At 51.3% G+C, this 17,750-nt stretch overlaps 1 protein-coding gene across 10 annotated transcripts in view; it reads left to right on the top strand.

Annotated features, from left to right (window-relative positions):
- The window catches only part of RALGPS1 (Ral GEF with PH domain and SH3 binding motif 1), a 379,879-nt gene that overhangs the window by 331,529 nt on the left and 30,600 nt on the right, over positions 1-17,750 (top strand). For 8 of the 10 annotated variants that reach the window (XM_037745920.1, XM_037745923.1, XM_037745918.1 and 5 more), the window contains 2 exons: positions 13,917-14,043; positions 15,289-15,446. In XM_037745920.1, the coding sequence (XP_037601848.1) occupies positions 13,917-14,043; positions 15,289-15,446 (285 nt within the window). The remainder of the gene's footprint in view (positions 1-13,916; positions 14,044-15,288; positions 15,447-17,750) is intronic. The other 2 variants (XM_037745926.1, XM_037745925.1) reach the window with 1 other exon arrangement.

Below are 17,750 nucleotides of genomic sequence, written 5' to 3'. Positions count from 1 at the left end.
GCCAGCAAAAGCTGCAAGGGGCAAGGACTGGCACGCTGAGGAGCCGAAAGGAGGCACTAGGTCCGAGATTAGCGTGGCCGGGCCCTCTTCTAGGCAGTGCCTGTGCCTGTACCCAGCTCACCTGTCCTCGCATTGACAGCGGCCCAGGTCTTGAGGCCCTCTGGGGCCTTGATTCACATCTGAAGGGGTCTGTGGGCTGAGGCTGCCCTTTGTCTCTGTGGTGGCCTCTGCCCCCACAGAGAACTGCCCCCCACTTTCCACCCCTGCAGAATGACTGTGCGGGTAGTTCCACACCAACAGATAGGCTGTGAGAAAGGAAATGGAGAAACCTTCTTAGTTTCTGTGTCTGTGGAGAAAAAAAGGCAAGGAATGCCACGTTTTCGATTTTCCCTCCGCGTGTAATGTTTAGTTTCTATAAATGAACTAATATTTTCCTGGAGAGAAAAAAATCATAAAGAACGTTGACCCCCAGAGAAGGCAAGTAATGTTTGTGTGTACTTTGGAACTAGTGAAGACATTTCCAGATTTCGTTAGTCCCGCCTCCATGTGGCTTTACCAACTGACAGGTTTTCTTGGAAGATTCCTGGGCAGCCTGCGAGTCCAGGAAAATCTTCAGCCTTGGCCTCTGGTTTCTGCACTCTCACCATGAGGACTGCTCTCTGACACACCTGTGTGTCTCCCTACTGTATTGCCCGGTGGTAAAAACCACCTCTGGAGTCAGGCAGAGCTCAGTTCTGAACTTGGCTACAGCAGTTCTTAGCTATAGGCCTTTAGGCCATTGGTTTGATCCTCCTAAGCCTGTTTTCTTATTGGAGAAATACAAATAGGAATCTTCACACAGACATACTTCACAGGGTCTCTGGGGGAGTCCCCTTAGCCCAGCGCCTGGCATACACTCACCTCTCAAGAGTGTTAGCTCGTGGCCTCCCAGGTAGGCTCTGATGCTGTCCTGACATCGAGGAGTTGGTAGGGGACAGAAGGAGCTCCCACTGAGGCACTCACCAGCATACCAGTAGTGCTGTCACCTCATGAGCCACCCCAGAACCTAAGGACATGAAACAACCATTTTATTACATGCATAGACTCTGTGGGTCAGGAAGCTGAACAGGGCTGAGGCTGGAACTGGAGTTACCCAGAGCCATCTTCACTCACATGCTCAGTGCTTGCTGCCAGAGGAGGCTGGGGCTACAAGGAAGCTCGGAACACCTACCTGTGGCCTCCCCCTGTGGCCTGGGCCTCCTCACAGCATGGCAGCCTCACTATTAGCAGCCTCCTACAGGGCAGCTGGCTTTCACTCAGAGCAAATGGCCAAGGAGAGCAGGGTAGAACCTGCATCACAGAGCCCTTATGAGCCAGCCTCAGAAGTCACACAGCCTTACTGCTGCCATACTCTGCCAGTCAGGGCAGTCATGAAGGCCTGCAGGTCCAAGGAGAGGGGACATAGACCCTACCACTGAATGGGAGCAGCATCAAAGACTTTGCAGACAGGTTTTAAAGCCAGCACCTCAGCTGTTCCACAGGAGGGAAACAGAGGCTCAAAGAGTTTCGTAACAATAATAGCAGCTGACCTGCATTGAGCATGTACTCTCTGCCAAATACCATCACGAGTACTTCTCATGTGCTCACTCAGTGACTCTGACACATACATTATGAGAGGGGGCCATTATCATCCCCATTCAATAGATGAAGATGCAGGTGCCCACCCAGCCTCATGCATTGAGGAAGTGCCAGAGCCAGTTGTCAAGCTCAAGGCTCTGGACCACCTCTGGGCTCTGTTCCACAGCTCCATGCATCCATATAGTGCAAGTAACCATGAAATTGGCATGTCCTTGACTTTCCTACAGTCAATTTTGGGTCACACATTGTCCCCAGCTGGTCCTCAGAAGGCAACTTCCATGTAAGAATCAGAACGCCAAACCTCATCTAACATTAAATCTAATCTTGACTTAACCTAGCTGGGGTGCTGCAGGCCTGGCTGCTTGTGGGAAGAGAACAGGGGTATTTGGCCCTTCTCTCTCCCTAAGCCTTTCTCCATTTCTTTGGCCTGCAGGGACTGGGAGAGAGGATACAGTCATAACTGGAGCATAGGGTGATACGGGTTCGGAGGTTTGCCCCCTGCAAATCTCATCTTTAGGGGCCAGGCATGGTGGTTCATGCCTGTAATCATGGAACTTTGGGAGGCTGAAGCAGACCAATGGCTTGAGCCCAGAGTAGAGTTTGAGACTGGCCTAGGCAACATGGCATAACCCCATCTGTAAAAAACAAACAAACAAATTAGCCAGGCGTGGTGACCTGCACCAAAGCTTCCTGAGGCCCTCGCCGGAAGCAGATGCTGGCACCATAATTCCTTATAGCCTGTAGAACCATGAGCCGGTAAACCTTTCTTTCTTTCCCTTCCCTTCCCTTCCCTTTTCCCTTCCCTTCCCTTTTCCCTTTTCCCTTTTCCCTTTTCCCTTTTCCCTTCCCTTCCTTTTCTTTTTGAGATGAAATCTCACTCTGCCACACAGGCTGGAGTGCAGTGGCATGATCTTGGGTCACTGCAGTCTCTTCCTCCTGAGTTCAAGTGATTCGCCTGTCTCAGCCTCCTGAGTACCTGGGATTACAGGCGCCCACCACCATGCCCAGCTAATTTTTGTATTTTTAGTAGAGATGGAACTTCACCATGTTGGCCAGGCTGCTCTTGAACTCCTGACCTCAGGTGATCCGCCCGCCGTGGCCTCCCAAAGTTCTGGTATTATAGGTGTGAGTCACCAAGCCTAGCCTAGCCTAAACCTCTTTTTTATAAACTATCCAGCCTCAGGTATCCCTTTATAGCAAATGCAAATGGACTAATACAGAAAATACCCCACTTCTAGTACCTATTTCCTGTGTTAGGCCATTCTTGCATCACCATAAAGAAATACCTGAGGCTGAGTAATTTTAGAAAGAGGTTTAATTGGCTCTCAGTTCTGCAGGCTTGACAAGCATGGCACCAACATCTGCTTGGCTTCTGGTGAGGGCCTCAAGAAGCTTACAATCATGGCAGAAGGTGAAGGAGGAACAGCCATGTCACATGGTGAGAGCAGGAGCAAGAGAGCCAGGGGTGAGGAGAGGGGCGGTCCCAGACTTTTAAACAACCAGACCTCACATGAACTGAGTGAGAACTCATTTATCACCAAGGGGATAGTGCTAAACCATTCATGAGAGATCTGCCCAGTGATACAGTCACCTCCCACCAAGCCTTGCCTCCAACACTGGAAATTACATTTCAGCATGAGATTTGGAGGGGGCAAACCATTTCACAGGGCCTTCTAGCTGACAGCTGATACCACTGATGCTTCTTGTCCCAGGCACTTTCATGGGTATTTCAGAGATTCCACGAGTCCCTTGACCCAGGCAGATGCAAATCTATTTTGGGGACCCCTGCAGCCTCTTCCATGCCCCGCCAAGTCTGGTGCACGCTGCCAGCTTTCTGATGCTTGGATCCCCTCCAGCCCTCAACTGCTTGCCAGCTTTCCTCACACGGGCCACCTTGGTCCACAGGAGGCTATACCTGTCCTCATTTTAACAGACCTGTGAGCACAACAGACCCACCTGTGGCCACCACTGTCTTCTGGTACAGCTATTTGGTCTTGTCAGTCCTGAGTAAGGCACCATAGGTCCTCTGAGTCTCCTGACTGCCAGAGGCCCAGTTCAACCTCCCCAGGGGGCCTATGGAGACTCCCCTAACTATGTGTGAGTAGAAAAAGAGAACAGCCCAGGGCAAGGGATAGACTCTCTCTCCACATGCTCCCCTCTCTGGAAACGCTCTCTGCCCGTTTATAGTTTCAGAATGGATGAGTGGGAAGGACCCTCTGTGAGGAGCTCCAGGGCTAGAAGGCCAGTGGTGGCCTACTACTCTGGAATTTCACATCTCCTTTGATCTTGGAGTCCCCCATCTTAGCAGCCTGTCATGTCAAAGTGAAGCAGAAGAGGCAAGACTCAAACCTACATGCCTAGATGTGGCCCAGCTCCTCACCAGTACAAGCAGTTCCCCTAGCATCTGCTGCCACCAATTTCCTGTGGCCTAGGAATCTGCCCTAGGAAGGGTGATTGGATGCTATTTGCAGAAAGCAATGATCTAGGCCAACCAGGCACAGTGGCTCACACCTGTAATCCCAGCACTTTGGGAGGCTGAAGCAGGATGATCGCATGAGCCCAGGAGTTCAAGACCAGCCTGGCCAACATGGCAAAACCCCATCTCTACAAAAAAATAAAGAATTTATCTGGGCATTATGGCGCATGCCTGTAGTTCCAGCTCCTCAGGGGGCCAAAGTGAGAAGATGGCTTGATCCCAGTAGGTGGAGGCTGCAGTGAGCCATGGTCATGCCACTGAGCTCCAGCTTGGGTGACAGAGCAAGACCCTGTCTCAAGGAAAAAAAAAAAAAGGGAAATGAACCAGGCCCTCTGAGTGATGTGTGAGACAGCTCTTGGCTCAGTTAGGACCTGTGAGAGCCGCATGTGTGAGAAACAATGTGTGTGAATGTGAAAGTGACCAGCTCCCAGGCTCCACTGTGAAACCTGGCCAGAGAAGGGTTTCAACACAGACTTTCTGTGCAGAGGGCCCCAGTGTGCTGGAGAGCCGCAGGGTCTGGAAGACCTGGAGAGGGCCTGAGTCTTTGGGAACTGGATTCTCAGCATGGGCAAGAGGGATACGGAGAACACTGAGTCCCCTTCACATTGGGCAAAAATCACCCTGTGCACCAGAGGCTCAGGGTGGTACCCGCAAGAGCTCCCAGTTGCACAGTTGTCAAGCCTCCTCCTCCAATGAGAAAGCACAGACTCCAAAGGATGAGACTGGACTGTGAGCTCCCAGCTCAGCATGAGGCAGAGGCTGGACTGGAACCCAAGTCTTGTGACTCCAAGTGGAGTGGTTTCCCCTCTGCCACAGCTGCTTCCCATTAATTTCCAAAGTGTGATACTTGGAAAGTGCCCCTGTAAGCAGCAGCAGGGCTGCCAGGCTGCTTAAATAGGGCAGTGCTGTCCCAGGCAGGCCACTTGGATGCTGCCGGAAATCTGTGGGAACAAGGCTTCCCGTCCCAAACACATGTCCTCCTCAGCAGCCATGAGCACTATGCCCGTCTTCACAGATGGACGATGGCCTCCAGACATCAGTCCCAAACTGAACTTCTAATCCTGTCCCCAAAGCCTGACAGTACCCGGGATACCACTCCACTGACGGTCACCCCAAATGCCCCTCCCTCCACACCCCCAGCCTGTGGCCTCAGGTCTTGGCCACATCCAGTTGCTCTCCAATCAAAGCCAACTTTCTAGGGTACACATCTGAATGAATGCATCAGTGCCCCTTCCTAAAAAATCTCTACACCTTCCCTTCACTGAACTCCAGGCTTCTTCAAAGGCCCTGCCCTGTCACACCAAGTCTGTGCACATGCTATTCTGTCTGCATCCATCACTGTTCTGGAGCTCTTGCACCCACCTGGACATAAGGCTTTCCAGGGGTTCCCTCTGTGTTCTCATGTGCACCATGCTCAGGTCTCTTGTTCACTGGGTGCTCACCCGGGCAAGTTCCTGAACTCTTCAGGTTCTGCATCCTAAAATTGAGATAGCAACAGTACCTGCATGGCAGTGTTATTGTGAGGCTTAAATAAGATCAGGTATATGAAGCATTTATCACAGTTCCTGGCACCTTGTAGATGCTCAGTAAATGTTAGCTGCTGTCATTATTACCATCATTATTGTTGTAGTTATATTATTGGTGTAGTTGTTACCTTTACGTATTTATTATTGTTACTAAAAGTAGATGTCTCTCCTGGTGTAATTACCTGGTTACTTCTCTCTCTCCCACACTTGACTGTAAACTCACCTTTCTAATCCAGTGTAGTATTTCCAGCTTCTGCCCCAGGGGCAGGCCCAATGTCTGGGCTCAGGAAAAGTTTGTCATGTGAAGGAGGGAGGGATTCTGTATGGCTTACTCGTCACAGGGAGGCTGTCAGTCAGGGTCACTGGTCCTTTTTGCAGATGTAGAATTCAGGTTCAGAGGTGTGAGGTGACTTGTCCAAGGTCACTCAGCCTGCAAGTGGCAGACACAGGTGAGGTCCCAGGCCTGTCTGAGTCTTTGCTGTCGCTGTTCATCATCCCGTCTGCTCCAAGGCTATTTCTAGGAGGCCCTGGGCTCTTTTCTGTTCCAATTAATGAGTGGTCTGTTGGGCAGCATGTTGCCTTTCTTGAAAGAAATGTAATAAAAACCAGATTTTTTTTTTCAACATGATATCTCGTTCCCCACAGAGACTGTCAGTTCTCTTATGTTCCAATAAAACTGCTAAAGAAACAGCCACTTAAAGAGCTTTAAAGATTATTCATGGAAAAATTATGCTGAGGAAAAATGGAGCAATCCTCTGAGATAGTCAAGCCACATGGTCAGTTTTTCCAGCTGTCCGTGCCATATCGGGGCTGGCAGCAGGAACTGCACACTGCTCAGCCAGCCCAGAGCCCTCGTGCATTATGACCACCCACACCCTTGCCCCTGCTCCAGGACATGGAGAAACAAACTTGCCAGCCACCCGGCTCACAAGCGGTCCCAGAAGACACGTGTCCCTGGTGCTGTCACGTGGTGGCCACCCGAGGCTTGGCAGGGCAGGAACATGAGGCCTTTCAGTAGCAGAGGGTGTCACTTACCGGCAGAGAGGCCCCCCCCATCCCTGGGGCGCAGTTGAATGGGAATTCTTCTGCTTTCGCGTCAGACCCAGGCTGTTGGTCAACAATGCAGGAGAGGGGAGGAGCTGAGACCCTGAGCAGGACGAACAGCATCAGCCTTGAAATGGCACCCAGGGAGGCTACAGGCTCTTCTGCTGGGTCCCCCACCCTTCCTCCAGCTGGGTCAAGGGGCAATTGAGGCCAGGCATGCCTCCCAGGGCCATCCACAGCCAAAAGAAGAGGGGGTGGGTCTGGGCCGAGTCCTAGAGGAAGAGTCAAGAATTGAATGGAAGAGACCAAGGGCAAGTCCAGTGGGTTTGGGAGAGACTGAGCATGGGAATCAGAGCTAGAGGCAGGAATCACATGGTGACAGGCAGGAAAAGGATTCAGGCAGGAATGAGCAGGAAGGGCCAAGGAAGTTACCAGAAGAGCCTTGGAGCCTCCAATCTCACTGCACCCCTCCAGCTTTATGCCTGCAGAGTACCTCTGAGCCCTCCCTTTAAAGTGGCAGTGATAAAAGTACTAACCTCATAGGAGTCAATGAACAGGACTTTGACATGTTGACTCAAGCCTAGTACACAGTGCATAATAGATGCTAGTTTCCATCACCTTGCCTTTCTCAAGAGTAGTAACTGGGTCTTACTCACTACAGACTTCCTGGAGAAGGTGTCCCCTGTTTACTAGATCACTTCAGATACGGTCACTGTGTCCTCCTTCCTCATGTTCTGACCAGGTCCCAACCTCTCAACAGCTGGCCTACCTCCCTAGCCACAAGAGCGCCACACACCTTGATTCAAGTCCTGCTTCCAGTGTGTTTGAGCTCTGTAAGCCCCATCTTCTGATCTGTAAGTGGAGCTATTAAGAGTTTCCTCCTCAAGCATGATAGCACAGGCACAGAGCACAGCACCAGGTACATAACATTAGGTTATAATTATCATCATCATTATTACTACCACAACACGAGGTAGCCTTGGGTTCCACTCCAAGCCACAAGGGAAGGAGCAATGCAATTTGACCTTTAGAAAACACTTTTCTGAGTCAGGGTGGGAGCCAGAGTGACTCAGGCAATAAGACTGTAATCCCTCACACACGGCTGCTGATAAACAAGGCAAGATCCACCCTCTACATGGATTCATTTCTTGAGCAATATGGGCAAAACCAAAACAAAGCAGGATGGCTCCATTCTTCCTTTTCCTCTCTGGAACAAATGCGCGAGATGTTTCCTTCAGAACAGAGCCTGCCTGTGTGGCAGCGCTTTGAGCAGAGTTTCTTCCTCAGGGGTGCACAGCAGAATCACCTGGAGAGCTGTGGCCGACTGTAATGCCCAGACCCACGTGTGCCCACAAAACAACCTCCAGGGATGGGCCCAAGAAACTCCTTTTTAAACAGTCTCTCCAGATGGTTCTGATACATTCCTTGGCTAAGAATTAGAGCCTCAAAGAAGCTGATGACCACATGGAACCCCTTGCCAGGAAAATGCACACATACAAAAGCAGAGCTGCACTTTCAGTCCTCTGTACACCTCAGAGGCCTTCCATACACCTCTCCTGGAAAAGAGGTGAAGTCTAGGCCAAGAACCTTTACTTTAGAGTTACGCCTCTTCAGTTCCATTATTGTCCAGCTATAATACTGGTCTGTCAGATCCTGTTCTTGAGATGCCATCTGAAAGCAGGAACGTGGGCCTTGGAGAGCCTCCCCTCTCTCCTGCCACCAGGCTAGTTTATTTAGGCAGCTGCACCAAGAGGCAGTGTGGGGTGGTGGGGTCTTTTTGTTAAGGTTCTTTGAACTGCAGCAACAAAGACAGACTCTGGCTGACTTCTACCAAAAGAGGAACCATTCGGCTGCGTGTAGTGGTTCATGCCAGTAATCCCAGCACTTTGAGAGCCTGAAGTGGGTAGATCACTTGAGGCAAGGAGTTCAAGACCAGCCTGGCCAGCATGGTGAAACCTCATCTCTACTAAAAATACACACAAAAAAATTAGCCGGGCTTGGTGACACACGCCTGTAATCCCAGCTACTCGGGAGGTTAAGACTTGAGAATCACTTGCATGCAGGAAGCAGAGGTTACAGTGAGCTGAGATCGTGTCACTGCATTCCAGTGTGGGCGACAGAGCAAGATTCTGTCTTAAAAAAAAAAAAAAAAAAGGAACCATTGACTCACAGAATCTAGAGAGGGCTGAACAGCCAGGCCAGGGAAGGACAAGGATGCACTGGGTGACCGGAACAACTGAAACAGAACTCCCTTCCACCTCACTTTGTGGCCTTACTCAGTGAGGTTACTTTCTTTTTCTGTCACCACAGATCAGATTCCTCATCACAAGCAGGGAAACGTGGCCATCCATAGTATCTAGGTTTTATTTCTCATTAATCAAACAGAGATTGTCCTCAAATGCTTTCTAGGCTCAAATCCAAAAATCCTGGGGAAGGCGTCCACTCGTAGACCCATCAGCTGGGGCCAGAGGCAAGGCTGCATTGGACTGGCATTGCCTCCCCTGTCTCCATCAGTGGGAGGAGAAGGTGCTTCCTGAGAAGGTCCTGGGCAAGTGGTCCCAGGTATCCACTCCGTGCACTCATGAGGCCTAGACATGAACCTAACCCCATCGCCAGCCAGTTCCTGGACGCATGCTTGATGCCTACCCACTGAGCTTCCACTACTCTATTTGCATGTTAACGCCAACAGTACCTCAGAGGAGAGCCATGTGGATTAAATGTGAAGGCACTGCAGGGTCAAGGCAGACACAAATGACACACTCAAGTTGGGTGGTTGAAGGAGAATTTCACAATGGGGCTATTCACAAAGATGTGGGCAGAGTGTAGGGGAACCCCAAAGGACAGCTCAGTACCCCAGGGATAGAAACAGACTGCCACCTCTCAGGAGTGACCCCATAGGGAGAGAGCCAGAGGAGGCAGTGCCCCAGTCTGCTCCCCATCAGCCTAACCCAGTGAGGAGCCAGAGGGGGCCAGGGAGCCCCCCTGACCTAGCCCCACGTGCAGCTCCCTGGTCCATGGCACAGAGTGAAGAAGGGTGGAGGACAAATCTGGAGGAACAGATGGAAGATTCCAACACAGCAACAGCACCTGGCATAGAATAGGTGGCCACTATTTTTAAAGTAGTTTTACTTTAAATAATGAAATTGTTAATGCATAGATGATACCGTACATCCCCCACCATCTGTATTTAACAGCAGTTAACATTTTGCCAGCTGGAATGTACTCACGTGATATCAGCTCACTGTAGCCTCCACCTCCTGGGCTCAAGCAGTCCTCCCACCTCAGCCTCCTGAGTAGCTGGGACTGTAGGTGCACACCACCATGCTGGGCTAAGTTTTGTCTGTTTTGTAGAGATGGGATTTCACTATGTTGCCCAGGCTGAAACAAAAGTTTTTATGATTTATCTATATTTATACCTGTAGATGCAGTTTCTTCTCTTTGTAAAATTTGTTTAGTGAATAAACCACAGCTCATTTATCTATTTCCCTACTGAGGGGCGTGTAGATTGCTTCTACTGTTTTGCAGTGATGCAGGGTGCTACCTTGATCATCCTTGTATATGTGGCACATCCTGTATGTATGCAAGAGTTTCTCTAGAGTAAATACCTAAATTAGAATCACCAGATATAAAAGGCAGGGCATCTTCCTTTATTCAGCATTGCTCATTGCTTTCCAAATATTTTACATTCATATGAGCCCCAAACTAGAGTTCCTATTCCTCTACATCTGCCAATGCAAGACATTGTCAGGCTACATTTTTTTTTGTTTTGTTTTACCATCTGTTGAAATAAAAAGAGATCTCCTTTTACTCTCATTTGCATTTCCATTATTACCAGCGGGGTTAAGCATCTTTCCTTATTCTTACTGGCCATTTGGAGATTCTGTTCCGTGAATTTGCCTTTTGTATCTTTTGCTTGTTGTCTGTGTGTGGTTTGGCCTTTCTTAACAGATATTTGAAGTTCTTTGTACATCTGAAAGTTAATCCTGTGTTGGTTTAGGGATGACATACACCTTCTCCCAGACTACGACTCATCTTTAACATTGATTTTGATGTCTTTTTTGGTTGGTTGTTTTGGTACAGACATGTTTCATTTAAATGTTGTCAGATTTATTCATCTTTTCCTTTAGAATTTGTGTTTTTTCTTTCTTCCCTTTCCCCAAGATTATAATGATTATGTCCTATTTTTTTCCCAGTAGTTTTGCTTTTCACATTTGTGACATTAATCCACCTGCTTAACATAAGGCAGGACTCTAATTTTGTCTTTTTCCACATGGAACCCAGTGGTCTTGCCCCTCATCCTGTAAAGTTCCTCCTTTCCTTCCTCACTGACTGGTAATGCCGCCACCGTCAGGAGGCAGGTTGGGCTCTCACTTTGTATTCACTGAACTGCGTCTGCATCCATGCCCAATACCAAACTGTTTGAATATTACTGTTTAGGCTTTGTTCTGCATTCCAGTAGGGCAAGTCTTGACTACTTTGTCTCATCTCTTTTCCATCAAGATTTTAAGATCAGCTTAAATGGCCAGGTCAGGAAGAACTTTGAACACCATGTCATAGACGGTTTCAGGCAAGGCGGTGGCATGGTCAGCTTCACATTTTTCAAATACTTGTGAGGCTGTGCTTGGGTTAGATTTTAGAACATCATACTGGAGGCAGGAAGACAATAAAGTGTGGGGGCCCAGACCACTCAGGGACAAGAGAGGAGGGCAAGGGGGCACTGTGCAGAGCCTGGAGGCCCTGGTGACTGCAGCAAGTGAGGAGGGGAAGAGAGGAGAGAAGAGGCAAGTTGCTGTGTGGGAGGAGCCGAGGGTGGCCCCCCATTCCAGGCTAGGCGACTGGGTAACCACAGTGCCTCCTGCCAAGACTGGAAACAGGAGAAGGAGTTGCAGGCTCAGCCTCAGCTGTGCTGTACTTGGGGCATCTTAGGAAAGGGCAGATGGAGGGATAGTGCCAAGAGGTGGATATATGGGTCTCAAGCTCAGAAAAGAGGACTGGGCCAGGCCAGGTGGCACCCTCCTGTGGTCCCAACTACTCAGGAGGCTGAGGTGAGAGGTTTGTTTGAGCCATCTGAGCTGGGGATGTCGAGGCTGCAGTGAGCCGTGATGGCATCACTGCACTCCAGCCTGGGTGACAGAGCCAGACCCTGTCTCAAAAGAAAAGAAAAAAATAGGACTGTAGTCAAGATTTAAGAGTCATCAGCTATCTAATCAAATAAAAAGCAGGAACCATAGAGGGAGGCCTGTGGACAACTCCAGCATGAGGGGTGTTAGAGGAGGAGGAGCTCACGGAGGAGGTGGTGACAGAGATTGAAGAGGCACAGGAGAAGCAGGAGAGTGTGTGGTATAGCACCTGCCACAGAAGGAGGGCATTTTGAGAAGGAGTGGCACCAGGTGCCAAGGGCTCTGGGAGGAGGCTGGCGAGCCTTCATTGGTTTGGCAAAAAGGAGGTTAGTGGATGTGTCTTTAGGTACAGAAGTCAGAGCTGAGTGACTGGAGGAGCACAGACCTCCATTTGCTGGGAAAAGATCCAGTGAAGGACCTTGGTATACAGGAAAAGAGAGACTAGAGCTTGCCTATAGGCTAGGGAAAGGAGCCAGAGAGAGGAGAAGGGGAAAGTGAGGCAGAGAATTCTCAGATGGGTAGGACCTAAGGGGAGAGATGGGCCCGGGCCTGGCGGGAAGGCCAGTGTGAGTGGAGGTGTGCATGGCCGCTGCAAGGGTGGCTGTGAGAGATCCCACCTGACAACCAGTTTTCTCACTGAAGTAAAGAGTGGCAGCATTTGAAAGGGTTGGAGTCTAGGAGTTGCCTGGGGGCCCTAAGGAAAGAAGGGACGTTTTAGACTGTTACTGAGAACAAGAAAGTTGGCTAAGGCCTAATAAAGGGATTGGCAGCGGGAAGTGAAGAAGGTACCTGTGCAGAGTGGGGCTGGGAAGGAGGGGGAACAGCAGAGGAGACAACTTACTGGAAGTGAACACTCAGCTGGCAGCAGGAGTTCAGAACTGGAGGTGATGCCCCCGCCTCCTGAATCCACCAGAATGTCAGACGGGGCCAGACTCCCCACAGTATATAGGCTAGGGGCGTGGATCATTATTTTCGACATTAAAATAAGAATGACCCAAGCAGGCTGGAGGACATGGGAACCTGTAGGCCACTGGTGGGTCTGTAGGGCCTTGTGGTAGAGTTCTGTGAGGGCTTGGACTTTATGGGCCCCCAGGGAAGTTCTCCAGCTGTGGCCAGGCGGCCGCCCCCTTGGCCTCTTGATCTGCTCTGCTTTTGATGTGCTCTGCAGGAAGCAGCTGAGTCCCAGTGTCTGGCCCAGATAGCCAGAGCTAGGCAAGCCTCTGGAGTCACCTCCCTTAAAGACCTCCCTTTCCAAGCCACAGAAACTAAAGAGTGCCACAGTGGCCAGGGTCACATTCCTCCTGACGTCGTAGTGGAAGACGTGGCCAGCATGAAGGATTCAGCCTCGGTCTCTGTGTATTGTGCACAGTGAGGCTTGCACCCCAACTCCCTGGCTCTGATGACCTGTTAGCCCCATGACTGGGTTGAGAAGGACATGGTGATAATTACCATAATAAATTAAGTACGAGGGCTAACTATGAAAGTCTGCATACATTACCTCATGGACTTCTTCCAACCACCTGCAAGGTGAGTTGAATTATTTCCACTTTTCAGATGAGGAAACTGGCACTCGGGATAAGTTCAATAACCTATCCATGGTCCCAGGTAGTAAATGAAAGACCTGAGATCTGAACCCTATCTGTCTAGCTGTGCTCTTGCCCCTTTTTGTTAAATGAGTACACAGAGACCAGAAAGTGGCTATATAAGGGCTCAGGGGTAAGGGAACAGATTTGGTGTTAGAAGACGCACTTTTAAGTCTCACCTTTGTCGTTCACCAGCTGGGTGTCCTTGACATGGGGAAGCAGGGCAAGGACTAGGCTGCTTATCCCCACGTCCATCCATAGTGCCCTCCCTTCAGCCAGTGGGTGCCATGCACAGTAGGACACTGGCCATCCTGAGAGTTGGTTGTCGGCCTTGGGAGTCAGTTGCTATTGACAATTACTACTGGGAGAGGGAAGAATCAATATCTAATAAGTAAGAAGCTACAGGGCTCATATGAACCTTGCCCCACCTATGACTGCTGGGCCAGTTGCCTTACTCCAAACCCAGGGCCCACCTCCACACCCCAACCCAGGCTGCACAGCCCCTCCGTCCCATCATAACCCCTGTCATTGCTCTCTGCTCTGTTCGCAGGTCCCTCCGCTGGCTCTGGTTCTGCAAGGTTCAGCCGGAGGCCCACCTGTCCTGATACATCTGTTGCCGGCAGCCTCCCCACACCTCCAGTCCCCAGACACAGGAAGAGCCACAGCCTAGGCAACAAGTGGGTGACTGGGCAAGCCCTCCCCCAGGGCTTCACACCTTCCTGCACATGGGCCTGGACACAGTGCAGGGAAACACTTGCTGGCTGGGTCCCTCCCCTGCCCTGTTCTGGAAGTTGCTGATGAGAGCTCTTGGAATCCTGGCCAGTGTGCTTTCCTGAGGCTGGTGGGGGCTCAGGAAGAGCTGAGGGGCACTGTGGCAGCACTGACTCCATACCACCAACAGGTGTCTCAGGCTGAGCAGCTAATGGAGGAAGGGTGCAGGGAAGAGCAGGGAAGTAGCAGTGGCATTCCAGAGAATTTGCCCAAACCCAGTTAGTGACTCATGGAGAACCCCAAAGTCCAGTGGACACCAGTGACTGTCATCCAGGGCAGTGTTCAGTTTTTCATGGCATCTGCCTACAGAGCAGTGATCCTGCTGGCTCACTCAGCCCTGTGAGGCCCACAGCCGGGGACATGCGTGAGTCCTCAGCATGGCTGGGGCAACTATGCCTGTGTCTCCAGGGCATGAGGCACAGGCTTCCGAACAGATGAGTCCCTTCCTTCCTTTTTTCCTTCCTTCTTTCCCTCCCTTCTTCCTTCCTACCTACCTGTCTACCTACCTACCCACCCACCCACCCACCTATCTACCACTTCTAAGGCACAAGCCTCAGCCAAGCCCAGGCAGGCCCTGGAGGAGCTCCAAGGCTGAAGGAGAAAGAGTTGCTTTCTCATTGTTCTGCAGCCTTCTGTGCTAGATACTTTGCACATACCTGTCAAACATGATCTCCCTGAGTCCCCATGCAGGCCTCTGAGGTGGGTGCTATTATGACATATTTTGAGAATGAGTCTAATGAGGTTCAACAAGGTGAAGTTCCTTGCAATGGTGGAAAAACATCAGAGCGAGGGTCTGGACCAGGTGTGTGTGACTCCAGGACTAGACACCCTGGCCACAGGCCCATTGCCCCTCATCTGTGCCTCATCACTCACAAGCAGCATCTGCTCACTTGAGCCTCCTAGCCACCTGGGAGACAGGCAGGGCAAGTATCATTATCCCCACTGGATGGATGGAGAAACTGAGGCTCAGAGAAAGGATGTGACTTGCCCAAGGTCATGCCGTGAGAGAGGACAGAGCCTGGGCTGTACTGTGGCTCTGGGTAGAGGCCGTTTTCCTGCAGCTGCACCATCTGCTCTGGCCCCAGGCAGATGTAACCACTGTCACTCCATAGATAAGGAGCTTTGCCTTCTTTCTTCCTTTCCATTTCCAGTATGATGTGTCAGTTGAGTGTAGTTGAGAGTAAAAGTGCGACATTCCCATCGGAGAAAGCAAGGCACCTACTGGACGACAGTGTCCTAGAGTCCCGCAGCCCCCGAAGGGGCCTGGCCCTGACCTCCTCCTCTGCTGTCACCAATGGACTCTCCCTAGGTAAGCGTCTCCGGCCTGCACATGATAGGCTGTTGGGCTGTAGGCCCAGCGTGTGCTCCGTGTCTGTCTCTGTGTCACTGTGCCATGCCCAGTGGCGCTATCATTCTGGGGGACCCAGTGGCCCCTCACCTCTATGCAGAGGTGGCTGCCTGCAGGAATTGCCCAGAGCCAGGGAAACCTTGTCTCCTAGTCTCATGGGCGTCATGAAGAACCCTGGATCTGTCCTCATCCTGCTGGTGGCATGGCAGGCAGGTAGAAGCAGCAGCCAGACACATCCCTGAGACCAGCTGCCCTTGGCTGGCAGCTCCCCACACCAGACTGGACCACAGTCAGGCTTCTGTCCCTGAGGGATCATGACCCATAGGGCCCTACAGGGCAAAGCAGGAGAGGCTGCCAGGGAGGGTAGCTGGGTGGGCCACTGGGTTCTCTCTGCGTACTTGTCTTCACACTGGGTAGCTAGAAGGAGGGAGAATAAAAAATTGATGTTCATGGATGAAATTGTATCACTGAGTGTCAGCCAGACATGATGCTTATGGCAATAGAAGAGACAGAAATTGTGCTGCTGAGGCTGGGATAGGACGAACTTGACATTAGGACTCAGGGCTGGTGTTGAGCTCTGCTTGTAGGTCCGTCCCCCTGCAGTGTCCAGGTCAGCTGAGGACAGGTGGCACCACCCTGTCATTACTGCCATTAGGCCAGTGCTCTTCTCTGATGGCTGTTGCCTTTCAGTGTGCCTGTGACTCTGTGGTCTGTGTGTCTGTGTCTGTCGGCTTCCCTTAGCAGGAAGTCCTCCCAGGGCTGGTGATTCGACCAGTTGCCGAGCTAGGAGTTGATTTTGTGAAGACTGCAGGGCAGAAGGCCCAGAGCATGGGGGTGAGGGGCGGGTGGGGGTGAACAGGAGAAAGAGGCAGGAATCACTCCCACATCCCTATGAAAGCAAGTTAGTCTCAGAGGGTGTGGGCAGTATCAGTCCAGGGGTCGCTGTCTCCCACACCCTGGAAGTCTGACAAGCAAGCTCTGTGTCTGCCTCTGTCCTCAGAGGAGGTCATCCTGTTTGGAGTCAGTCAGGGTTATACAACGGCTCAGGACAGTGCGTCCAGGGTTCCAAGGTGCCTTGGGAGAAGAGTTCCAGGTTCTATGTGTGGGGAAAGGCTGGGTTGAGCAAAGGTATGCAGGTTTCTTCCCAGAGATGCAGCTCTGCTGCTGGTGGGGAGGAGTCCTCTAAGAAGGCATCAGAGTCCACAGGTCCCACATTCTTTGGTCATGGAACCATTTTCCTTGGAGTGTCCGATGGGACCTGAGTTCTGAGGAATGCCCTCTGGGAAATGCCGGCCCAGTGGCACTCAGCTGGGCAGCAGAACAGCTGTTTTATATCCAGAAAACTTTCTGAGCTGCCCGAGTCCAGGCCTTGCTATTCCTGAGACCGAAAACGGAGTCAGATGCAGAGCTGTCCAGCATCCAGACGGGGGAATCACAAGGTTGTTTGGTTCCCGCCTCCTCAAGTTGGGGAATTGAAACTGTTTTTCTTTTTGGGCCCAAAGCCCTGGGTAAGTGGCCATGTGTGCATGTGCCCTGTTGGGAGCTGGGCTGGTCCTCCCCTCTGTGATGAGGGTCATTACTCAGACAGATGCCAAGGGGCCTGGTATCCCCTGCCTTCCCCTTTCCCAGTGCTTGGCCTTGTTGCTCTTTCGGGCAAAGACCACCGAACCTCAGAGCCTCAGATTTTCTCCTGTCACCCAGGCATCAAGGCACAGTCCGAAAGCATTGTGCATGGATGCTTGGGTGACAGGAGAAAATCTCTCCTTGGAGAGGTCTTAGAGAGCCCAGGAGAAACAGGGTCACCCACTCAGCCCAGAGGGACAGGCCTGAAGGAGAAATAGGTAGCAAAGCTGTGGGGCCCAGCCCCTCTCTGTGACTTCACTGGCCAGGGGTCTGCAGGGGCTCTACCTCAAGGCTTCTGTCTAATGCCAGGTAGCTACGCTGTGGCCCTTGGGGAAGAGGTACTCATTTGGCCTTACCAGGTGAGGCCTATTCTAGTCCTGGCTTCACTTGGGCCAGAGGGAGGCAGTGGTAGAGTCAGGTCAGGCCCAGAAGAAAGCCAGAGGACCCAGACCCCAATGAGCCAGTGGGCAGGTAGCTGCAGCCCTCAGAGCAGCAGGAAGGTAGTAGAGGATCTGCCTGGAACAGGGGGATGGTGCGGGGAGGGAGGTGGTTCTTTGACCTTCTCAGAGCCGAGTTAGAACTAGCAGCAGCAAAAACTCAAGTACATTGAGGCTTCCAGCGTCAGGAAGCAGTTTCTGTGGC

Source organism: Cebus imitator, unplaced genomic scaffold (assembly GCF_001604975.1).
Source record: "Cebus imitator isolate Cc_AM_T3 unplaced genomic scaffold, Cebus_imitator-1.0 Scaffold216, whole genome shotgun sequence".
Classification (NCBI taxonomy): domain Eukaryota; kingdom Metazoa; phylum Chordata; class Mammalia; order Primates; family Cebidae; genus Cebus; species Cebus imitator.
This window is presented reverse-complemented; position numbering and strand designations above follow the sequence as displayed.